The sequence below is a fragment of the Patagioenas fasciata genome, chromosome 1 (assembly GCF_037038585.1).
Source record: "Patagioenas fasciata isolate bPatFas1 chromosome 1, bPatFas1.hap1, whole genome shotgun sequence".
Classification (NCBI taxonomy): Eukaryota; Metazoa; Chordata; class Aves; order Columbiformes; family Columbidae; genus Patagioenas; species Patagioenas fasciata.
Genome location: NC_092520.1, coordinates 4,962,976 through 4,988,300, shown reverse-complemented (window position 1 = coordinate 4,988,300; position 25,325 = coordinate 4,962,976). Strand labels below are relative to the sequence as shown.

The window sequence follows — 25,325 nt, the reverse complement described above, 5'->3', positions numbered from 1 at the left end:
ATGCACTACTGCACAGGAAACCCCATTACAGAGTGATAAAATTAGACAGACAGAACTTCTTCAAATGTATTACAGGGGCTACCAAAGGCTCACCCACAGCAGGTCCCCCCGGTACAATGTGCTGCACAAATAACAGGGTCCAGAGGAGCCACAGAAATTATCTGAGGTTGGAACAGCTCTGCTGGGAGGACAGGATGAGAGAGTTCGGGTGTTCAGCTGGAGAAGAGAAGCTCTGGGGAGACCTTAGTGCAGCCTTTCAGCGCTTAAAAGGGGTCGAAAGACAGACAGGGACAGACTTTTTAACAGGGTCTGTTGTGATAGGACAAGCAGGGATTGTTTTAAACTAAAAGAGGGGAGATTCAGGCCAGACATGAGGAAGAAATTTTTTCTAATGAGAGTGGTGAAACCCTGCCCCAGGTTTCCCAGAGAGGTGGTGGATGCCCCATCCCTGGAGACATCCCAGGCCAGGCTGGATGGGGCTCTGAGCAACCTGGCAGGGGTGGCACTGGATGAGCTTTGAAGGTCCCTTCCAACTCAAATTATTCTACAATTCTGTGATTCATTCAATCCTGTCAAGGGGCTTGGTTCTCTCTCAGGCTGATCACAGAAGGGAACTTGAGGATGGGTCACCCCAGTCTTGCTGCCTTAAGTGCAAGCAGGTCTCAGCTGATGAGGCTGAAACAAACTCCCTCCATAGTCAACAGAAAGACAAATACAGTGTAAAGTATTGAAGACCTGTAAAGGCAAATGGTCTTCCTCATCGGGAAATGCCATGATGTCTCATCTTGACATAGAATCATTGAATCATAGGATCATGGAATCACAGAATGTCCTGACTTGGAAGGGACCCCAAGGATCACGGAGTCCAACTCCTGTCCTGCACAGGACAACCCCACAGGTCACACCGTGTGTCTGAGAGTGTTCTCCAGTCTCCTCTTGAACACTGTCAGGCTTGGGGCTGTGACACCTCCCTGGGGAGCCTGTTCCAGTGTCCAGCACCCCCTGGGTGAAGAACCTTTTCCTAACGTCCAACCTAAACCTCCTCTGGCATGTCTTCCTGTCATTTCTTTGGAGGACTTTGAAGACAAACAAGGAGAACTACCTGAGTTGACCTTGTGGTGGAGGTTTCATGCTCTTCTCACCAACAAAGGGCTTTGCAGTACAAGGTTGGGCTTTAGGTAGCATGGTCCCACCTCCACCTCTCTAACTGTCGCAGGTGTGAGCAGGAGGGGACAAACCAGCCCATGTTTCTGTTGTATCAGAGTACACCAAGCTGCTCCCTGGATGTGGGCAGACAAAGCTGGGATGGAGCCAGGAAGCTCATAAGAAAGAGACATTTATCATATATATTACAGTCTTAGAACTGTATTAAAACAACATTCAAGTTACTTTGTTATATATAATAATAAATATTTCAGGCTTAAAACTACATGAAAAGAGCATTCTACCCTAAAAGATCATTCACATGTCAAAGGTTAGGAATTAAGATGGCTAATTCAACCCCAGCATGGCTCCAGATGCTTTCAGAGACATATTATTTAAAGGATCTCATATTAACTTTTTCCCCAGGACCTGCCTGGAGAATGAATCAGGGTTTTGCAGTGGAGACTGTTGTCTGTAAGATCACTGCCTCATTTATTGAAGAAATCGGAAATGTGTCATAAATAACCCAGGGAACTGCAGGAGAAGGAAGGACATTTTCATTGTTGGGCAGCCGAATGCTGCCTTGCAGATCTGGTCCCTGCCTCTCCTCTGCTCAGTACTGAAATAAAGACTAAATATTCAGATAATCAGGTTTCTATAATGAGTGCTCACGAAGTGGGACAACCTTTCCGCACATCATCTTTCTCACCGGCAATAACAACTCATGGAAAAGTTGAGAGTTCCTGGAGCACAGAAGGATGTTGCAGAAGGTCAAAGTGTTAATTATTAATCTGAAGAGCTGCTTCAGAGTTCCCATCTGTTCTGTAGCTCATATAAAACAGCAAGTACACAACACGAGCTTTGCAGGGAAAGAGAAAAAAATCCCATGAAATTGCAAAACGTCTCTGCTTCCCTGGAGACAGAATGGCAGGAGGAACATGGATAAAATCACAGAATCAGGAGGGAAGGGACCTTGGGAGGTCTCTAGCCCAACCCCTGCATGAAGCTGAAATCAAAACAAGCTGCACGGGGCTTTGTCCATTAAAGTCTTAAAAACATCCCAGGATGGAGATGACACGACCATCCTGGGCAAGCCGCCTCGGTGCCTAATTACCTCATAGTGGGAAGTTTTTCCTTACTTCCAGTTGGAAACTCTTGTTTCAATTTATGTCTGTTTTTTCTCATTGTCTTGCCATGTGCTGCTGTGAAAAGCCTGGCTCCATCTCACAGAACCACAGAATCCCAGAATGTCAGGGATTGGAAGGGACCCGGAAAGCTCATCCAGTGCAATCCCCCCATGGAGCAGGAACACCCAGCTGAGGTTCCACAGGAAGGTGTCCAGGCGGGTTTGAATGTCTGCAGAGAAGGAGACTCCACAGCCTCCCTGGGCAGCCTGGGCCAGGCTCTGACACCCTCACCATGAAGAAGTTTCTTCTCAAATTTAAGTGGAACCTCCTGTGTTCCAGTCTCTCGAATAACCTCCTTGTAGGCACTGGGGAGCTAGTCCATCCCAGGTGAACCCATACCAGGTGAGTCCAACCTAGGTGAGGCCACCCCAGGTGCAGGACTTTGCATTTGTCCTTGTTGAATTCCACGAGGTCCTCGTCAGCCCCAGCCTGGCCTGATCCTCCTGTATGGCAGCCCTGCCCTTGAGCGTGTTGGTTATTCCCCAAATTTGGTGTCACTCACAAATTTGATGAGGTTGATGATAAAAATAGGTAAAATGAAAGGTTCCAGGATAGTTCTAGCCAGTTTCCCACCCAATCAGCAGCCCAACCACCCAGACTGCAATGTCTCTCGTATCTTTAATACAAGGATGGTGCAGAACATAATCTCAAAAGCCTTACTGAAGCCAAAGAAGACAACACCCGCTACTCTCCCCTCCTCCACAGCTCTACCAGCACATCCTCAGAGACCATCAGGTAGGCCAAGCATGATTTATCCTTGGTAAATGAATGCTGTTCATTCCCAGTCACCTCCTCCTTCATGTGCTCACGTACAACTTCCAAGAGGATGTTCTCTAGGATCACCCCAAGAACAAAAGGGAGGTTGATAAAACCAGGTTCTCAAACAATCCTACTTGACTTTTTGAAGATGTGTTAGAGAGGGACATGTGCTTTGGAAAATGGAGGGATGTTATTCTACCTCATCCTTGTCATGCAGATGGTCACACATACAAAAATGTCCTGAAGACACTTTCTGTTCCACCTGGCAGATCAACGAGCATTGATGGCATTAGGTGCCACACACTGCAATCCCAAACACACACCAGGCTCCCATGCCCCCTCAGAACAAAGAAGGTGCTGTAAGAGAGCATCCCTGGCTCCAGACTTAAATTCCATCTAAAGCCACAAATAAAATAAAGTATTTCTTCAACATTCACAACATATGTTGCTGACGATGAGATGTGTCCCTACGAGGACAGATACTCAACCGCGATCTAGAAAACAGAGAGGGGAAAGGATTTTAAGCAAAGAGCAGCATCAGCCGTATTAGCTTCACTCTCCAAACCAAGTTTAAAAAAAGAAGAAAAACACACATAAAACCCAACCTCAGGATGAAAAGTCACCTTGGGCTTTGCTCAAGTCTAATCTTCTTAATCTGCACTATTCAGAGGTGTCCTTATATTTCTCTTCTGCCTGCGTTTTTTCTTTAATTAGGATTCATTTCAATGAAGTCTATCCAATTACTCCTGAATCGATTCATTCCCCTATCCCTGCCAGCAGCAGATTTCCAGTAAAGGCTCCTTAGTATTTTTTGCAGACTGCAGTATCAGTTTCCACACCCCAGATCTTACAAAGCTCTAGAAAAGCAGATCTGAGATGCACCTTACCTTTAGGAAATCTCAATAATAATTTCAGCACATTTCCTACAATGTCATCATATATAGTTCGATAGACACCACTAAAGGAGGAAAAAATCCCACCCTTCAAACACAGATTGATAAATAAAGTGATTCGTTTCATACTTACAAAGGAGAAGAAGAAAACATTATCTACTTCCCTGAATTCCCTGCAAGTACAGAAACAAGATTCACCTTTTATTATCCTTAACTCCTGCTCAAATGGTTTCTTTTCTGTCAGCCAAGACATTACTGTTATTCTTGCTGCATCCTCCAGGCAGTTAGGCAATTAGGGCTCAATCCTGCAGCCTGCTGAGCTGCTGCAGGATGGAAGACAATATACATAGTGCCTTGCTGGAGCACAAAACACTGCACAAAATATACTGTGTTCTCTAAAATGTCCACAAAATTTGCCATGACTTGGTATGCAACTTGTTAGAAGGACCATCCTCTGTTGTCACACACCTCTCTGGGTCTGTGTTCCAGGAACATCAAAGCAATTGTGTCCTGATATTTTTTTTTCATGGAACAAATGTCGCCTTAATTCATAGGCAAAGGGGTTTATTTTGGTTTGTTTTTTGCTCCAAAGTACCTGCTTGCTCATCCAGCCAAGAAGGGGAAACTGCAACCTGCATCTCGTCATTACCACATCCAACAGATACAGCACGACCAGCAGGTATCGGACAGTCACAGTCATTCTTACCACCTCCCTAAGACTATTTTTCTAAAAGGCTAAAAGACCGCTAAATAACTAGGAAGAAATTGCAGTTTCCCTACAGAGTTGGAAATCATCAAACAAAGGCCACTGCTGGGCCCTCATCCATGTTACTGCACCTCCTACTTCTGCCTCCCCATGGTCAAGTATCATTTTGACATCTGGTTATACTCATTTAGCTGAGAACTGGTTTCTGACTAAATAACCTTAATTAATGTAAGTGACGTGATTCCAATCCAATGATCTCCTGTGTATAAGTCAAATACTCACAGTGACTTCATGCTGTAATTTCTATCTCGAGTCCTCCCAATGACATAATTGCTGCTTCTCTCCTTGCCTCTTTCTTAATTATTTCACACCCATCTACTCATTCTCTGAAGCCTCATCCTCCCTTACATATTCCCTTACATATTATTTGCACCATAATAGAATCATAGAATAGTTTGGGTTGGAAGGGACCTTCCAAGCTCATCCAGTGCCACCCCTGCCATGAGCAGGGACATCTTCACCAGCTCAGGTTGCTCAGAGCCCCGTCCAGCCTGGCCTGGGATGTCTCCAGGGATGGTGCATCTACCACCTCTCTGGGCAACCTGGGCCAGGCTCTCACCACCCTCAGGGGCAACAATTTCTTCCTCAAGTCTTGCCTGAATCTCCCCTCCTTTGGTTTAAAACCATCACCCCTTGTCCTATCAACAATGCCTGGAGCCTTCAAGTGAGATAGAGCCCACTGGCTTACAAACTGTACCTATAGGAATATACACAAGGGAATATTTATATTTCACTTAAGTGACATGGCTATTGTAGCAATATGAAATATCAAGGCACATCCAGATCCAAGCATTTTCTCAAGGAGATTCAACAGGTTGTGACAGAGCCAGCAGCCAAACCTCCACACATCTGCAAATACATTAAGGGCAATGCTGCACCAGACTTTGCTTCAGCTGCTCTCCCAGCTGCACACAATAAAGTGTCACAGCAGAGCAGAGCATCGGGTCCATATTTATGAGGTCCAGGTAGAAACTCTGAGCTAATAACTGCAGAAAAATCCATCCAAATACCCCCCTTAGAAACAGAAGTGAGGCTCTACCCACTTGCAGTCAGAACGGGGACAAAATTGCCAGCACACAAGCCTGGCTAATTTTTTTTTTGCATGTAATTATAATTTGCCTTTCTAAATTCACCTTCTCTTTTTAAGGAGATCATATATCCTTCACTTCTTGTCTCAAACTGTTTTCCAGTGACAGATTGCGCTTGTGTTGTGTATCTCCTACTCACTAGAGCTAATTACTTTTGGCTGGCAGGGCTCTTGGTGCTTTCCTGTCCTCTGTTGCACTGAATCAGAACCGCCCTTTAGTACAGAACCAATGGAGATTCCCCTACAGCCACAGGCAAATTTGGAGCAGGAGTTTGTCCCCACGCTCTGCAGAACCTTCCACTCTGCTCGGCAGCTTTCTGGGGGATAAAGATTTGTTTGGGCATCGTCACCCAACTGGGCTGTTGGCATTTTGCGTGGCTTTGCTGTACATCAGAAGCTCCATCTTGGGAACAGTGAGTTTCTCATCTTGTCTAAGGGGTCCCTAAAAAGTAACTAACCAAAAGACATCTATTAGCAACCAGCCTAAATTTACCATATAGTAGTCCCTACCTTTGCTGAAATCTGTTCATGTTTTAGATCCACAGATCATTGCAGACCTTTTTCCTTTCTACTTTTTGGATATTAGGGAAAAAATTACTCCCAGAAAGGGCTGTTGGGCATTGGACCAGGCTGCCCAGGGCAGTGGTGGAATCACCATCCCTGGGGGGGTTTAAAAGGTGTTTAGATGAGGTTCTTAGGGACATGGTTTAGTGCTAGAGTTAGGTTACGGTTGGACTTGATGATCCTGAGGGTCTCTTCCAACTGAAATGTTTCTATGACTCTATTCTGCGGTACCAAGTATTTCATCATTTCCTTTTCCTCTAAAACATTGTGAATATGTTTGGCCACACCATACAGTTCTATCAGTCATCTCCAAGTGACCTACGATGGCCTTAATTTACAGACAACAGTCCTGGGCTGGCTGCCCTACCCGAACCCATCTCCCTTAGTTACCCTGCTCTCTTATTTCTCCAGTACTTCTTCAAAGCAGCAGTAAATCCCCTTGCTTCTGTTTTTCGTTTTGTTTGGGGGTTTTTTTGCTGTTAAGCTCTCAGTCATCAAACAAACAAACAAACAAAGGTTTTGGCTGGATGTCAAAGCGATCAGCGCAATAATACCAAATAGAGCCCAAGGCCCCAACATTTCATCCTCTCTTATCCTCCAGACTCCTCCTCCCAGCTCCGTTCCTCCCCTCCAGTCAACAGCGACATAAACACATCTCTAATATCTACTGGTATCCTTTCCTAATAAAGCATTTCAAAACCATTGCTAGAATATGATCAGCCATCCTGGTATGGATGCAGAAGGCAAGGCAGCAGGAATTAAATTATTCTCTCCCGTTGCCTTGAAAACCATCAGCAGAGAAAGGCTCACAAGGTAGGACTACCTCTAACCACTAGACCAGCCCTGACAAACCACTGGCTCTAAGGCTAAGCCCAGAACCAACCACAGGCAAAAATAACCCATCCCGGTTCCTTTTTCATTTTCTGAATATATTTGGCATCAGATACACAAAAGGTTCATCCTGCCTACACTAGGAAAGTTTTTCCCAGGACGGTCACGCTTCCTCACATCCCCCACATGAACATATCTTCTTTTTCTTCCCCCAAAAGCCGTTTGCTTTCCTCCTTAGCCAGAGCTCTCAGCCAGGGCTGTGCTACTCGACTTTATACTCGAAGTGCCCAGATCCTGCGCCGACCTTCACACCAGTGTCCTTTCTATTATCATCCCTGGAAACTGTAAATACATCTACTCCGGAAAGCTGGTTGTTTTCTTGGGGGTATTTATAGCACTAACATCAGTCTTCTTTCTTCAGATTTCTGTCTGCTTTTGTCTGTGTGTAGAAATTAAACCCCTGGATATAACCCAAGGAAAAACCACGTCCTGTTCTCCAAAGCACAAGGGTCTGAGGGACAAAACTGCCTGGGATGCATCAGACACTCTCTTACTGCTTGGAAATACAGAGATCTTCAATTTTCTTGTGATGCTTTCAGGAAAAACAGGATCTGACACTCATTTGAGACCTCAGTTTCCCTCCAGCCCACAACATGTTTGGCTTTGTATCAGCCAATCCAGAAACCAGGGCGGTGCAGTGAGAGACCATGGCAAACTTTATGGGCTCCATCACAACCTGTCCAAGGCATTTTGAACTCCCTCCCCAGGCGAAAGCTCAGCCCCTTGCTACATCCTTTCAGCCTGAGGTAGGGCATAAAGTTGAAATTCCTCCGGCATGAGTTATGATATGAATACAGTAGGATGTAGTTGAGTTCCCAAAGTGCTTTGAAAACCTCACAGAAGTGGCAAATACTCCAACATCTGCTTTTACCCTTCAGTAACACATACGAAGTCCAAGCCAGGGCTGGTTTAACCTGAAAGGGGTTTGGATCTGAGCTACTCTGAATTTGACCCTCACTTTTGGGGCTTTTTGGCTCCCTATGGGACAGGAACATCCCTGGGAGTCTTCCTTGGGGAAAACCCCAACGTTTCTTGGCCAGTTTCTCCTAACAAGATGCTGCCTTGCAAACAGGGTTGCAAAGCCCTTCAGGCACTGGGGAAATGCACGTGCATCCACCTGCCAATGTTCCTACTGTATCACTCCCTCCAAGCATCCTCCTGTAGCCTGACCCTCAAACATCCAAATCCTCAAGCATCCTTCCTCCAGGGTTCCCTCCTGCATCCTGACCACAGAGGATCCCTCTCTCTGAGCATCCTGATGGGAACCCTGACTCCCGAGCACCCCTCCTGAATCCTTCCCTCCAAGCATCGCTCCATTGAGTATCCTTCCTGCACCCCGACCCTCCGAGCAGCCCTTACTCCAGCCATCCTTCCTGCATATCCCTCTCCAAGCCCCTCGTCACATCCCAACCCTCAAGCATGCCTTCCTGCATCCCAAACCTCAGGCACCCCTCCTGCACACCTTCCCTGAGCATCCCAGTTCCTGAGAACCCTGACTGCACCCTGACCCCCAGGTATCCCTTACTCCCAGCTCCTTCCTGCATCTTGACCCTGAATATCCCCCCTGTATTGAACCCCAAAGGATCCCACCTGAACCCCGACCCTGAACACCCTCCTGCACCCCTCCATCTGTGTATCCCTCTCTAAGCATCCCTCCTGCATCTCTTTCCCCGGCATCCCCCCTGCATCCTTGCATCTGTTCCCTCTGACCAGACTGACTCCCAAACACCCTTCCTGTGCTGTTTTTCGTGAGCATCCCTCCTACACCCCTTTCCCCGAGACTTCCTTTCTGCAGTCCAACCCCCAAGCATCCCTCCATCTGAGCATCCTGATCCCTGGACACCTTTGCCTCTGAGCATTTCTCCCGCACCCTTTCCCTGGTCACCCTCTCTCTGAACAGCTCGACTCCTGAGCAACATCCTGCATCCCTTCCCTGGCCACCCCTCCTGCATCCCTCACCCTGAGCATCCCTGCTGTATCCCTGACCCTGAGCATCCTCCCTGCACCCCTTTGCCTGACTACCCCTCCTGTATCCCTCACCCTGAGCATCCCTCCTGTATCCCTGATCCTGAGCATTCCTCCTGTACCCCTTTGCCTGACTGCCACTCATGCATCCCTTTCTGTGAGCACCCCTCCTTCTTCCCTCACACGAAGAATCTCTCCTCCACGCCTTTCTGTCCTGTATCCCTTCCCTTGAGCATCCCTCCTGTACCCCTTTCCCTGATTACCCCTCCCGTATCCTTTGCTCTGAGCATCTCTCCTGCATCCCTCACCTCAAGCATTTCTTCTCCACCCTTTTCCGCAACTATCCTTCCTGCATCCTTCTCCCTGAGCATCCCTCCTGCATCCCTTTCCCCAACTACCCTTCCTTCATCCCTTCCCCTGAGCATCCCTCCCTTTTCCCCAACTACCCTCCTGCATCCCTTCCTTTGAGCATCCCTCCTGCATCTGTCACCCCAAGCATCCCTCCTATACCCCTTTCCCTAATTATCCCTCCTTCATCTCTCACCCTGAGCATCCCTCCTGTGTCCCTTTGCCTGATCACCCCTCCTGCATCCCTTCCTCTGAGCATCCCTCCTTCACCCTCACCCTGAGCATCCCTCCTGCATCTCTTTCCCCAACCACCCCTCCTTCACCCCTTCTCCCGAGCATCCCTCCCATACCCTGACCCCAGACCACCCTCCCGCCCCCCTCCCCAAGCACCCGTTCCCCCGCACCCCCCTTTCCGATCACCCCAACCCCTGACTGCCCCTCCAGACCCCCCCAACGCCGCTTCCCCGCGTTACCTGGGGCCGTGGCCAGCAAGGAGCCGCAGTCTCTCGGGCAGCAGCGGGGCAGGGCCGAGGGTGAACAGCGAACTACAACTCCCAGCTCAGCCTGGTCCGGCCGAACCGCCCCCCCGGTTCCTCCTCCCGCCGCCGCCTCCGCCTCCCGCGGCGCCCGGAGAGCGAGGGGCCCGGCGGCTGGAGGGGGCGCAGGTGGGTACCCGGGGATGGGAGGGGGGATCCGCCCGGCTGTGGGGGGTAAGGGAGGGGGGGACCACCCCATGGTAACCCCCCCGGGATGGGGAAACTGAGGCACGGGTGGGGGGCGGCGACCTGGGGCAGCTGCGCGGTGAAACGCAGTGGGATGGGGGAAGGATTTGTGAGCCACCGCTCGGAGGGGAGTTTGGGGTTATTTTTTTTAGTCTTTTAAGCTAATTTAGTAGTGCGAATGCCTGGCTGTGTAGGGAGGAACCGTCCCTATTGTTGCCCTTAACTGGGTAGGGCTCAGTGCCACCCTCCAAACTTTGCAACCCCCCACCTGCTTTCCATAAAACATCTCCAAAATTAAAGGATCTACAGCGGTTTAGCAAATCCCAGCCCTGTACCCCCACACCCGGGGCTGTGTCCAATTATGAACGGTGGCGTGGGGCCAGCTGGGCAACCTGCATGATCCATAACCCTGCGGAGGGTCTAATTCTGGATGGCACCCACCGTGTTAGTGTTATTTCTGGGTGCTTTTCGCCAGCGTGCAGCAATTGGCCGCTCTCTCAATTGCAAGGGCAGCCGGGAGGTGCTGGTGTCGGTGGGAGATGGGGTGGATGCTGGATTGGGGTGGATGCCGGATTGCTGAGCCACCCCATCGAGCATCACTCAGTCGGTGGTCTGCCCCATGTCCAGGGAAGAAATAAAAGTATATCTGGAATATATTCCAAGGGTACCAAGTGATACCCCTGTGGATACCGGGACAGGACATGAGAAATCAGTGAAAAATTTGCTGAGGCTGGGTTTAAATTGATATAATGGACTGTACAAAGGGTTATATCAGCTGCTTGGAAGGAAAAGTGTTGCTCTGGCTTTCAGGAGACCCTGAATGGGCTCCGTCCTGGCGGTGCCCCCCAGCAATCTGCGTGGCCCACACAGCAGCCCCGAGGTCACACCCCAGAGCACCAAGCACCGCGGCGCTTTGGCTTTTGTCCTCCAAACCTCGCTGCAGCCGCATCTCTCTGGCTCTGCGCTCCCTCTCCCCCTCCATGTTGTCTTCTGCTGTTCTCCTCAAGCAGCCGTGAACCTTCGTTTCGTTTTCCTCCTCTCCGCCGTGCGCTGCTGCTTTCATTCCTGTTCTCTCAGGAGGAACCTGACCTTTGTTTTATTTTGCTTCTTCCTTTTACTAAGCACCAGCTCTATATTCCTGCCCTGGCCTCCCTACCCACTTCTCTTTATTGCTTAAATTCAGCCTGTGCAGAGAGCTGCACACGCAGCCCTTTGCATTCACCTGCATCCCAGGAGATGCTCCAGAGGTGCAGGTCTGGGGAGGGATGGACACACAGCATCTTGCCCACAACAAACCAGGGATGTTGTGAAGCTCCTGTTTGTGCTTTCCTATTGTTCACTTATCTGGTTGGCAGAGTTTCTGTGTCTAAGAAAATTAAATCTAAATAAATATAAATAACTGGCAGCTAAGCAGCTGCTCTCCGGAGGTGAACAGTCGATGTGTCTATGGCTGAGTATCGCAGCCACCAGCAAATCGATACGGATGATTCTCTCTTACAGCACGAAGGGAAGGGTGAGACGTGGTTTCCTGCCACATGCCTGCTGGGAGTTTGAGTCCCCTCCTGGAGCTTGTCACCCGTGTCACCCGTGTCCTCTACACCAGCCTCGGAGGCGAGCAGCCTTTCCCCAAACGGGACATGTATAGAATCATAGAATCAGGATCATCGAGTCTAATTTCCAGTGGCTCACAGAGGTCCCAAAACAAAAAGTGTTGCATTTTGGAATATATTCCTCCTGGCAGACGCACCATGCTCTGCTTCACCGGCTGAGTTTTAAGCCTCTAAGTGCTGCACTATATTTATTGGACGGGATTATATTAAACAAGTATCCAAGATTAGGTGGGTCCGCCCTGCAGTGATGGGAAAACAAGAGATTTCCTCTCCGTGATTACTACAAATAAGCAAATAGGGTGTAGAAAGCATACTGTAAATGTTTAACCTTCTGTAATTGAGGATGAGCTGTGATAAGTGAATGTGCATCAGGGGTGAGTGAAGGGAGGGTGAGTCTGTCCTTGCAGGGGATTTTGTCCCAGATCCTTCCTTAAACCCAGCTCTCACTTGATGCCTGCTGGCTGGGTAAGTAGTCAACTGAGCTTTTCTATCTTTTTTTTATCCCTTAAGTACTATTTATTTTGTTTCTGCCCTCCTTCTGTTGTTATTTTATTATTATTTTCCTCCTGGAGTGACTTCCAGGCTTCAAACTGCCTCGGCTGCAATCACTGCAACTCACTGGGGCGCAGACTGGGAAATTGTCCCCTGGAGAAGGGACAAGACGCAAAACTTGTCTGCAGGTAGAGTCGCAGCAAATGCCACAGGGTTGGTTGTGCCCGGGTCTGGAGTTCACAACTTCATGAGGTTTTTTTTTCCTTTCTTGGGATTCAGGTGTTTTGTGGAAGCTGGAATTTTGACCTCAAACAGAAAGGTGGGTTTTAGCAAGAGGTGGTGGAGTGAAGTGATACATGGCGAGTGTGAGGAATTTGAGACAAAACCCAAGGCAGAATGAACATCACACAAAAATAAATCTTTTGGGCTGATTATGTGTTGCCATTAACACGTTCTAACAACACAGACTGGAGCCCCAGCTCATGACCAACCACCTTCTCCTGCCGAACCACGTTTGAAGTCACCACCTACCATACAGATGCTCTTTCTTTTGTGCCTCCTTTTGCACTGAAATCAATCCTGCCCCTCCCAATGCGGAATAACTTCCTATAACGCATTATCTGACCAACCTCTCGGAACATTTATCCGCCCAATGTGGCTTTCACCAGCTCTCTTGGGCAACACTCAAAAAGCCAGAGAGGATTTTAGTCTGGCTGCTCTTAGCAGAAATGGTCCCACGTTTGCTTTAATTTTATTGCCACTTAGGCATCCTTCATTGTGCCGGCCTAAATAATTAATATCCCTTTAAATATATATATATATGTGTATATATATATATTTATATATGGGGTTTTCTTCTGTGTGTGTACTTTGCAGTTCACTGTTACTCCTCAACAATTTCTTAACGAAGCCACACATATTTCATTGTCTTAAATACAGGTTTCTACAGTTTCGGTCGTGGCGGGATGTTTTACGGGTGAGATATTGAAGGCTACGCTATAAAATTAACCAGCAGTTCAATACGTTATGCATTAAATTAAAAGCGGGGGCAGTGACTGTGTGAATGGCCACGTATCACTGTGATAGCACAAGACCCTGGTGTGGTCACAACATCCATTTACTCATTTTTCAGGGGATGCTACAACTTTTAATGTGTTTAATACCACACGTAAAGGCTCCAGAGGCCATGAACAGCCTGTGGGGTGGACTTTGTAAACCTTGTTTTAACAACTCATCATGATCCACTCCTACCAAATTATAGATCTCTCTTGTTTAGCTTAATTAATTTCATTAATGAGATGCTCTGGGCGACACTAGAATCATAGAATTATAGAATGGTTTGTGTTGGAAGGGACCTTAAAGATCATCTTAAGGCATTGCTACATTTTTTCCCAAATAAAAACTTCTTGATCTGTTTAATATCTTTTCTCTGCCTTGCTGGTATTTACAGCTCCAACTAAACTAGTATTAACTTTAATTTGTTAATGCAGAGACAGTTTACTTCTGTTCTTCAATAAGACTGTTAACAGAACCAGACATACCTTATTTTTGGTGTTTCAGGGTAGGTTATTTTTAACTGGAATGATCTAAGTTATCAGTTTTTGTCTGAATAAGGAACCACAAAAATTCAATTTAAAAAGGTTTTTATGTATATATATGTCTTAAGGAAAGATCCATGTCTCTTTGAAAACAATAGAAACATATTTGTAACTCTAGACTTTCCATTAAACTGCATGTTTTGGCTAAAAAGCATAGACTACATCTGTACCCATTTCTCAGGTTAGTTAAAAACGTAGTAATATTTGTGCCATTTCTTTACATTTTGCTTATGTTGGCACGTTGTGATTGATGCTGTTTTTTGGATGATTACTCGTACACTTGTGGCTTTTTGCCAAGTTGGGAGAAACAGGCACTCGGTTAGATTATGTACACAGAATGTTATTGATTAGCTAATTAAAGCGCTCTTAAATGTGCTGGATATATGAAGGGAAATAAGCTTATCCAAAGCTGTTCTACATTCCTAATGATTAAGGCAATGAAGTGTTATGATAACGAAGGGACTGAGCTAACGGTTCTAAATACGTGAAGGCACTGATAAGTGAAAATAGGTAGATTTGGTCATTTGCAAGCTCTTTCATACCTTCCTGCTGTGTCAACCCCCTTCATTCTCCCAGGTTCAAACTGATTATTTGCTGAGGTAAAATCCTGGGGTAGAAGGTTGTTACAGAAATGTTCTCTTTGCATCCTCTGAGGATGCTGTGAGAAAATCCCGCACTTAAATTTACAAACCCTGGTCTGCCAAAATGCTCAGATGCTCAGACAGCAGCTTCTGTTCAGTAGTTTGACTTGTCCAGAAAGTTCACCAGTGCTTCTTTCTCTCAATTTAAATCCCCTGAAAATACGATGACTTTAAATCAACCATAGACTTTTTTTCCCATAGTATTAAATGCTTCTGTTTTAAAAAGAAAGAAGTGTTTAAATCCAAGTCACTCAAAAAGCACAAAATAAATCCTGTGCGCTTAGACCAAATTTGCATCTTCAGCTCTCAAATTAGATCTCTAGCTTACGGCCCCTGGAGCCTTTATGTGTGGCATTAAATGTGTTAAAAGTGATTTGAATGAATTTTAAATGCTACTTGGGGAGTAGCTACACAAAAGGCTTTAATGTAATTCTCTGCTTCCAAAAACCATAACCCAATTCATACTTGTCCTCAGTGACTGCAGGTTGTAGCCACCCATGTCCAAGGTCAGATGCTCTCTCGGTATCTCCTCGTTCCAGAAACGCCACCAAGCAGAAGTGACTTCTATGCTGTATTCTTGGGGAAACTTTATATTGAATTAGAAAAGTACCCAGGCGTGATAAACTGGGGTAGGGACTGCAAATGCTGGTTGGATAGGCAAGGAGAGAAAACTGACAACCCATTTAATTTTCATTTTTACGAGTCTATGAAAACGTTTTTTCATAAACAAGTTTATAAGGAAAAAGCAGCAAAAACTGACTTTCTTTCCCCATCTACTCTCCTTGGTTGGTCAACGCATCAGGTCCAGATTGATGATAATGGATCCGTGTATGCGCGCTCATTTGTGCTGCGGTTTTGGGTCTTCCGAGGTTGCCAGATTATCACCAGATACATCTTCATGCTCTGAAGATATAAACATGCAAGTAATGGGGTGAATTAGGCAAATTAAGTTAATTAACTTATCATATGTTGAGTCCAATTTATGAATTACAGTTGTCCTGCAGCTGTATCCATGGGCCAGATGTTTGCATTGTTAAATGTTTGAAATTTAATCCAGTGTGGAGGGATTCGAGTGGTTCCAGTGTAAGTTGGGGAACGACCTGTTGGAGAGCAGTGTAGGGGAAAGGGACCTGGAGGTCCTGGGGACAGCAGGGTGACCATGAGCCAGCATTGGGCCCTTGTGGCCAGGAAGGCCAATGGTACCTGGGGTGGGTTAGAAGGGGGTGGTCAGTAGGTCAGAGAGGTTCTCCTGCCCCTCTGCTCTGCCCTGGGGAGACCACCCCTGGAATATTGTGTCCAGTTGTGGCCCCTCAGTTCCAGAAGGACAGGGAACTGCTGGAGAGAGTCCAGCGCAGGGCAACAAAGATGCTGAAGGGAGTGGAGCATCTCCCATGTGAGGAAAGGCTGAGGGAGCTGGGGCTCTGGAGCTGGAGAAGAGGAGACTGAGGGGTGACCTCATTAATGTTTACAGATATAGAAAGGGTGAGTGTCAGGAGGATGGAGCCAGGCTCTTCTCGGTGACAACCAATGATAGGACAAGGGGTAATGGGTTCAAACTGGAACACAAGAGGTTCCACTTAAATATGAGAAGAAACTTCTTCCTGGTGAGGGTGTCAGAGCCTGGCCCAGGCTGCCCAGGGAGGTTGTGGAGTCTCCTTCTCTGCAGACATTCAAACCCGCCTGGACACCTTCCTGTGGAACCTCAGCTGGGTGTTGCTGCTCCATGGGGGGATTGCACTGGATGAGCTTTCCAGGTCCCTTCCAACCCCTGACATTCTGGGATTCTGTGTTTCTGTGAAGTGGGAAGATCCAAAATAAAATCAAGCTGGTGTCCTGGGAGACTGACATCCCACCTGTGTGGGTCTGTACACTGCAGAGTAGCCATAGGCAGAATGAAGTGGTCGAATTTCCAATGCTGTTGCTGGCAGCATAGATATGATCTTCATCTTGGAAGAGCTCATGTCACTGCCATATTTTGTTAGCAGCCTCCCCTTTGAGACTGCTGATAAAGAAACCAGTTACAAGATATTTTAACATTATCTGTTCAGATGGGACCGAGATGTCTGCCTGTCATTCAATGTGTATCATAGCATCACAAAATCATGGAATGGCTTGGGTTGGAAGGGACCTTCCAAGCTCATCCAGTGCCACCCCTGCCATGAGCAGGGACATCTTCACCAGCTCAGGTTGCTCAGAGCCCCGTCCAGCCTGGCCTGGGATGTCTCCAGGGATGGTTCATCCACCACCTCTCTGGCCAACCTGGGACAGGCTCTCACCACCCTCAGGAGCAACAATTTCTTCCTCATGTCTTGCCTGAATCTTCCCTCCTTTAGTTTAGCTAGTTAGTATTTGGGTCAGAGTAAACCTAGATGGATATCAAGTTTGAAATGAAAATCTGTATCTTGACACTGAGCATTTTGACTGTCTGCTGGTCAGGCTGTGTTATTTGCAGGGAGATGTAAGGAATGCTTCTGTTTGATGAAGATCAGAAAAAAAAATAAAGTAAAATCCATTTTAGGCTCTTTTTGTGAATGTCAGATTGCTCTTGTAGCAATGCATCTACAGACATATTGCAAGCCCTCAGGAAACAATACATGGCAGCAACTCATAACTACAGGATTAGACCACTGAAGCCTTTGTATGATCTGTTTTAAACAGCTTTTGACTCTAAATTGGGTGGAAGTCTTCAAAAGTGGGAAGTATGCTGAGACTACAGTGCTAAGAGGAGTACAGCACTGGAACAAATAGTATATAGAGAGAGCATATATAAATATATCGGGTATATTTGGCTGAGGTTAGTCACAAGGATGGTCTTTAGTCATGATCATAGACGGAGTGTTGCGTTGGTCTACACATACATCTTTATTTGCCAGTTTTGTTAGATAAACGGGACTAAAGGGTATACAAGCAAAGCACACAGTGGATTTAGAGATCTGCTGCTTTCCATTAATTATCATGCAGTGAGATATACAATATGTGCTAAGGCCTAAAGCAGGCAGAAGAACAGTATGGAATGAAAGTCTTAAACTAGAAGTGACACACAGATTCTCCTTTGATCTGTCCATTAACTGCTCTGGGTTGGGCAAGTTTTTCATAGCAAAATGTCCTTGCTATGTAAAGACATATTTGGCTTAGTGTGCCATTAACACTATTATTCGGGTATCAGCAGCCAGAAAAGACTTGCTATCCCAGCATGAGATTACAATATTCCTATCTGTATTTCGCTGTGACTCCAGAGTTGATAATAGTGTCGGAATGGCTATGATTATTCCATGGCTAGTTAAGGAAAATGCCTGCACTTTATTTTAAGGAAGCTATTTGGTTGCTTTCTGTTGAATGATTGAAGTTACTACAGCAAGAGCAACCTCCTACCTCTGCAGGCAAACACTGATGGGTTTCCTGTTGACTAAACCAAACATAAAACCGGGAATGAACTGCTGATTGATTTGGATTCAGCAAAGAAGGAAAAACAGATTTGCAGGACCTCGGCTGGCAGGAATGAGGGCCCAGCTTTTCAAGGCACCTGAGCTGATCTGCGATGGAAAGGGCTATGTAACCCTGGCATTCATAGAATCATAGGATAGTCTGGGTTGGAAGGGACCTTTCAAGCTAACCCAGTGCCACCCCCGCCATGAGCAGGGGCATCTTCATCAGCTCAGGTTGCTCAGAGCCCCATCCAGCCTGGCCTGGGATGTCTCCAGGGATGGTTCATCCACCACCTCTCTGGCCAACCTGGGACAGGGTCTTGCCACCCTCAGGGGCAACAATTTCTTCCTCATGTCTGGCCTGAATCTCCCCTCCTTTAGTTTAAAACTTATCACCCCTTGCCCTTCTAAAAAGTCTGTCCCCATCTTATTGTCCCCTTTTCAGTCCAGGAAGGCTGCACTAAGGTCTCCCCAGAGTTTCTCTTCTCCAGCTGAACACCCCAACTCTCTCAGCCTGTCCTCCCAGCAGAGCTGTTCCAGCCTCGCATCATTCCTGGGGCTCCTCTGGCCCCTCTCCAGCAGCTCCATGTGTGTCCTGTGCTGAGGACCCAGAGCTGGACCAGCACTGCAGGGGGGTCTCACCAGAGCGGAGCAGAGGGGCAGAATCCCCTCCCTCCACCTGCTGCTCACGCTGCTGGGGATGCAGCCCAGGACACGGGTGGATTTCTGGGCTGCAAGCGCATGTTGCCGGCTCATGTTTAATCTATTTTCCACCAGTACGCTGAAATCCTTCTCCGCAGGGCTGCTCTCAATCCTTCCATCCCCAGCCTGGATTGATACCGGGGTTGCCCCAAACCATGTGTGGGACCTTGCACTTGGCCCTGTTGAACCTCATGAAGTTTGCATGAGCCCACTTCTCAAACTTGTCCAGGTCCCTCTGGGTGTCATCCTGTCCATCTGTTCCAAAATGTAGCAGAAACATACCCTGAAGAGAAAATGACAGGTTTTCTCCCTAAACTGGCTCACTGTGGAGTCAGACAAGTGCCAGAGCTGGCATAAGAAAGGAGGAAAGTATGGTGGAGGTTGAGGGAGATGTGTCCCTTCCAGAGGCTGTGATGCACCATAAAATCGCATCCTCCGCTCATCCCAAATGGGATATGGCCCCAGTTAATTAAAAGGTAATGCACATTGGAAGGACAAAGCCTGGTGGGTTGGTTTTTACTGAATGGAACTGCATTGTGTGCTTACGGCAGCACCGCTTGCTGGCTCCCTGCTTGGCTGGCCACACTCAAATGGGTGTCAGGGGATTCAGCTGCAACAACATTGTGGCTTTAATTATATCTTCAGATGCCATGGAAGATGTTGGGATGTGTCCGGTTCCTTTCCAGTCCATTTTTTCCCCTCTAAATTCAGTGCTCGTGAGGGAGATGGGATCAGGTGAGCCCAGGACACAACTCTTGCTCTGAAGTCAGCAGTCATTCTGCTGTAGGCGTCCATGGGAGAGATTTCACTTTTAGCATGGTTGTAAGACTCATTATTTTAGCACAATTCTGGAAGGCTCATGATTTCTGGCACTAAACTGAACTAAACAATGCCCTGTTCAAATCTGTCAGGAGGAAAATAGATCTTTGCGCTTGTTCTCAAAATCCAACCTCCAAAAGTTATTCCCTATTTCTGATTTCTGTGATGAATTATTACCATGTAGTTACAGAGCGTTTAAAAAAGATGGACCTAATTTCAAAGATAAAGTGATTTCAAATTCAGTACATCAGAGAAGTTCTCCTTCCCCTCTACTCTGCCCTGGTGAGACCACATCTGGAATATTGTGTCCAGTTGTGGCCCCTCAGTTCCAGAAGGACAGGGAACTGCTGGAGAGAGTCCAGCGCAGGGCAACAAAGATGCTGAAGGGAGTGGAGCATCTCCCGTGTGAGGAAAGGCTGAGGGAGCTGGGGCTCTGGAGCTGGAGAAAAGGAGACTGAGGGGTGACCTCATTAATGTTTGTCAATATGTAAAGGGTGAGTGTCAGGAGGATGGAGCCAGGCTCTTCTCGGTGACAACCAATGATAGGACAAGGGGTAACGGGTACAAACTGGAACACAGGAGGTTCCACTTAAATATGAGAAGAAACTTCTTCTCAGTGAAGGTGCCAGAGCCTGGCCCAGGCTGCCCAGGGAGGTTGTGGAGTCTCCTTCTCTGCAGACATTCAAACCCGCCTGGACACCTTCCTGTGGAACCTCAGCTGGGTGTTCCTGCTCCATGGGGGGATTGCACTGGATGAGCTTTCCAGGTCCCTTCCAATCCCTGACATTATGTGATTCTGTGAAATTGGGTCCATCTTTTTGAAACAGGACTCTTTATCTCTGTAGTTTAACCCTTCAAACAGGTAAATGCAGCTAAATGTGTGGTGTTGGAATTTTTTATATTTTTTTTTTTAGAATTAGTCTCAGCATCGTGGCTTTTCCACCATGTCAGAACCCATCACGCTCAACGTTGGAGGAAAGCTGTACACCACCTCTCTGTCCACCCTGACTAGCTTTCCCGACTCCATGCTGGGGGCCATGTTCAGTGGGAAGATCCCAACCAAGAAGGACAGCCAAGGCAACTGTTTTATCGACAGAGACGGCAAAATCTTCCGCTATATCCTGAACTTCTTACGAACTTCTCACTTGGACCTCCCTGAAGACTTTCAGGAAATGGGTTTACTTCGACGGGAGGTAGATTTTTATCAAATTCAGCCACTGATCGAGGCCTTGCAGGAGAAGGAAGTGGAGCTCTCCAAAGCGGAGAAGAATGCCATGCTGAACATCACCCTTGATCAGAAGACCCAGACTGTTCACTTCACCGTCCGAGAAGCACCCCAGATCTACAGCCTGTCTTCCTCCAACATGGAAGTGTTCAGCGCTCATATCTTCTCTACGTCATGCCTGTTCCTGAAGCTTCTCGGTTCCAAACTTTACTATTGCTTCAATGGGAACCTCTCTTCAATATCCAGCTACCTGCAGGATGCCAACCATTTGACCTTGGATTGGGTTGCAAGTGTGGATGGTCTTCCCGAAGAGGAGTACACCAGGCAGAACTTAAAGAGACTCTGGGTGGTGCCAGATAATAAGCAAATCAATAGTTTCCAGGTGTTTGTGGAAGAAGTGCTGAAAATAGCCATGAGTGATGGTTTCTGCATAGATTCTGCTCATCCACATACTTCAGATTTCATGAATAATAAGATTATTCGCCTAATTCGGTACAAGTAGGAATGGCTGTTATTATGGTGCCAGCGCAGAGATAACACAGGTTAAGTGTTACCCTTGAAAACACACTTACAGCCTAATTCAGAATCATGCGTATCTGGATTAAAAGTCACTAACAGGGAGATGATTTTCCTTTAATGTATTTACCAACACGACCTTTCAGAATATGTCCATATTCTAGATGGAAGGAATATTGTCAAGCGCCTGAATTAAGGATCGGTTCTGTCTCTGCCTCCACCTCTGACCTGCTGTACAGTTGTGGGGAAAATCACTTCTGTTCTTCCTACACTTTCCAGTTGGAAAACGGGCGTGATCCTTAACCTATATTGCAAGGGTGATGTGAGGGTTGAGAAATCAAGGTTCGGAAGGCTTTCTGGAGATCAGATGCTGTAGAAGATGCCATGAAGCTGCAGCACAGCCCAGGGGACACATTTTTCGATGTCTTGCCATCTCACCTGTGCAAAGCATCCAAGAAGCTTGGTTGGACCCACAGAGAAATGTCACCACATGCACACACCCGTTGTAACTGTAAAGAATGGTGCAAAGTGCAAATGACTAATGATTCCTGTCAGTTTGGGTTCAACAAAGGATTTTTGTCACCATCTGAAGCTGGTTTGGTTTTGTTCTGAAGCCTGTGAGGAAGCCCCTGCTCTGTTCTGCTTTCAGGAAAGCCGTGTTGGAATGATGTGATCGGCACAGGGAGCAACCAAGGAAGCCGTAGCAGAGAGAACGATGTTCTTACAAACTGAGAAGATTGTGGCTGCTGGGGAAACTTTGCTTTGGATGCTCTTAAATCTTTACTTTCATATTCCAAAGGCATCCAAGACGACTAGACCTTTTCTTTCTCTTACAATGTCATATTTCTCTGGAGGATGCTCCTGAAGACACTTCCTGAGATGGAGACGTTAAGAAGGCAGAGGTCCCCAAATATCCTTGCAATATTTGAGCCTCTTCTGCCTGGATATGACCTTCTTTTGGGCACATCTCCCTCCAGCAGTGCCTGGAGTGTGTGGGATGCTCTCTGGGTAGGGTGGATTCCATCTGAAAAGACAACTTTCCCATCAGGTTACACCTGGTATTTTTAATTACAGAACCAGAGAGCAACTTTTTCCCTCCCAGTACATTGAGCCATTTTTTTTACATGATTGCAAAATGGTCAGATCAATGAGGTAGCATTTTGCTACTTGCTTGGCTTTGCTGTCAGATTTTCAGAGGTGAGAGACTGGGAAACCAGAGGTGAAGACAATAGTTGTGCTCTTTCCTACACACCCCGTCTGTTCTATAATGAAAACCATCATCTATTAGCTGCATATTAGCTCTAAACAGCATTTGTCTCACATTCATGGTGGTTCCTTCTCAGCTAATTATATTTAAATGTATCGTAGCTCTCTTTCCCTAACCAGATTGCTACACATGCATGAGAGACTCTAGAACATTTCCTGTTCTCTGTAATGAGATACAAGGGAAAATGCAATAACCACGTTCTGCATTTAGAATTTTACCATTTCCAGAAGTTCTTTGCGCAGGGCTTCAAAGCTCAGTATCACTCGTGTTCTTGCTTCCCAGAGCAACTATGCTGTCCTTAATTAAGCTGACCTGCAAACAAGCATAAAGAAGCGGTTTATTACTCTCGTAAAATACAGTGAGAGAAGTATATTTCTACTGTCCCAAGCTGTAACTGCATGAACAACACAAACCAGCACGCTGATGGTAAAAATGCACATTCTGCAGCTGTTGGCAGCCTGTTACAAACCACTTCTCCTGTCTGACTTGGTGCTAAACCACCATGATATACATGGGACCATGTTGTTAGGAAGCACTGACTGGGCTTCAAGCCCTCAGAGCCATTAAACCTGGCGAGTTTTGCGAGTTTTGAGGATTGTGAATGGGATTTTGTGGCTAAATTCCAACCTGAGTCGCCGCGTTCTTGTAGTTTTAGTTGCATTAGGAAGAACTGTCTTTATTGGTTTTTTCCCTATCCCTATCCTGAATTATAAAGCAGGAGTGATCTGCTCCGAGGGTCGCTGGATGCCACTGAGAAAGCAAAGCGATTCCTGTGTGAATCTTATTTCTGACATGAGTTTTCCACTCGGTTGGATGTTCACAGTGATGCTCTATGCACGTAATATGATTATGATCTGTGAAATACCATCCACAAACCCTCTTTCATCAAATCTATGCCTTGGAAACAGATATGCCTTTGCTGAATTTGTGCTAATAGAGCTTTTGGGGGCTGTTGGCAGTGCTTCTTGTTAGCCCACGCTCTTAAGAGTAGATTTTAAATGATTTTAAATGATCTGTAACAGGAGTTCTTGTATGTCAGGCCTAAAATAATATGTATCTGGAGTAATTTGTTTCCTGTCAGCTTGAGTTTATCCAAAGGTAAGAACAGTGGGCTCAAATCTCCTTTGGAAGGAGGTAGAAGTCTGATCTATACCTTTTAGAGCTCTGGATTGATACTGCTCTGTTCTGTTACAGCAAAATAAAAATATTCTATAGGAGAGTTGAATCATTACTGCATTTTCTGGTGAAAGGCAAGTAAGAGGAGTCCATAAAAGCACTATGCATAGCTTAATCTAGAGCATTTGCTCTTTCTACTCATTTACCCTTTGCCTCCACCACCTTTGGACTAAACTAAAACCGGTTACGCAGTTTCTTAGAAGTCTAAACAAGAAATGCAGAGCACCCCAACCTGGCCTGGATGGTAACTGGGGTGATTCTGCTGACATGGATATAGGGGTTTCAATCCCCAGGGACTAAGGAAAGAACTAAACCCAGGTCATCTCCTGGATAGCTTTAACCCATTAGTCTATTATGCAAAAGAAAGACCACTTGAATACACATTTATCTGTGCTCAGGTAACTAAATCAATCAAAGGTGTGGCTGGCCACAAATCTCTGGCATTAATTGATATGCAGAGAGATGCAAAATTTCCAACAAGTATAAAGACATGAGTGAAGACAGGCATTGGGAGGAATAGAAAAACTGGAGATACCTCTGAATTGCTAAGCAGAATAAACACGTTTAAGCATGAGGTGCTATTTATAATGCCACAGTCATTCTACCTGCTAATAGAGGATGTGAAATAAGCGGTAAGTGAATCACTTGCCATCACAAACATATGTTATACAAACACGGTTGCTATTTCAGACTGCATATTAAGCTAAATTTACAGCTGCTCCTTAATTTTGCTGTCTGTGAGTTGCGTTATAATGACTGTTTATAGGAATGTTCTCTCTCCAAAACATTTGTTCCCTTTTTATCTAGATAGCTGGCTTTTGTTTACCTTCTTTTTCTAAGCCCCGGAGGTGTCACTTGCTTTTATTCACCAGTCAACAGCACCGCTGATTCTTCTTCTCAAGAGTTTTCCTGAATTAAAGACTAGTGAACATGCACATTAATTACAGCGCAACCCCATTGAAAAGCACTTGGCACTTATTACCGCTTATTTCACTGTTGAGAGGAATATTCACTCTCAGAACAAACTGATTTTTTTTTCCTGTAAGGGCCTGAGAACAAGGAAAGGAGATTTTTGACCTTAAAGTTTGAAGGGTGTTTTCTTCCATGTGTCAGTGCAAAACTCCTGGTTCTGCCGTGTCACTGTCTCCCTCAACATCTTCATCTACAAAATGATGCCAAGTCCTGCACTTTACTTTTTTAATGGCTTGAACACTGAGAGAGCCGCTGAATAGAGCGATCAATAGTGTTAGAGCAAAAAAACCCCATAAATAAGTCATTAGCTGCAATGTAATGGCATTTTCAGATATGGGCATGTGCATAGCACAGTGGGATTTCTTCTATGACAAAAGTGTGATTATGAAGCATCTTAGTGGAGTCCAGAAAGAATCACTCGTGGATTTCTCTATGTGCTTTTTAGGCTTGATAGCTCTTAAATATCTAGCAATATCCAGTTATAATGAAGGGACTAAAACGGTGCATAAATACTAAGATATCTTTAGTTCATGCAGCTATTTTTAAAGGTTGTTAGG

General features: G+C 46.2%; 2 protein-coding genes across 5 annotated transcripts in view; one reads left to right on the top strand and one right to left on the bottom strand.

Moving 5' to 3' along the window:
- The window catches only part of USP35 (ubiquitin specific peptidase 35), a 29,744-nt gene extending 19,553 nt beyond the window's left edge, over nt 1-10,191 (bottom strand). Inside the window, exon 1 of the mRNA XM_065851515.2 lies at nt 10,077-10,191. The gene's annotated coding sequence lies outside the window, so the exon portion shown is untranslated. The remainder of the gene's footprint in view (nt 1-10,076) is intronic.
- Nucleotides 9,950-23,839, top strand: KCTD21 (potassium channel tetramerization domain containing 21). Of its 4 annotated transcripts, XM_071817163.1 has the most exons (4): nt 9,950-10,268; nt 12,707-12,746; nt 15,475-15,585; nt 20,527-23,839. In XM_071817163.1, exon 4 carries the CDS (start codon nt 20,557-20,559, stop codon nt 21,337-21,339), a length of 783 nt encoding a protein of 260 aa, XP_071673264.1. In that variant the 5' UTR covers nt 9,950-10,268; nt 12,707-12,746; nt 15,475-15,585; nt 20,527-20,556; the 3' UTR covers nt 21,340-23,839. The 4 variants fall into 4 exon arrangements, with proteins under 4 accessions (XP_071673264.1, XP_071673300.1, XP_065689362.1 ...); XM_071817199.1 differs by lacking the exon at nt 15,475-15,585; XM_065833290.2 differs by lacking the exons at nt 12,707-12,746; nt 15,475-15,585 and having other exon boundaries at nt 9,954-10,268.
- The last annotated feature ends 1,486 nt before the right edge of the window (nt 23,840-25,325 follow it).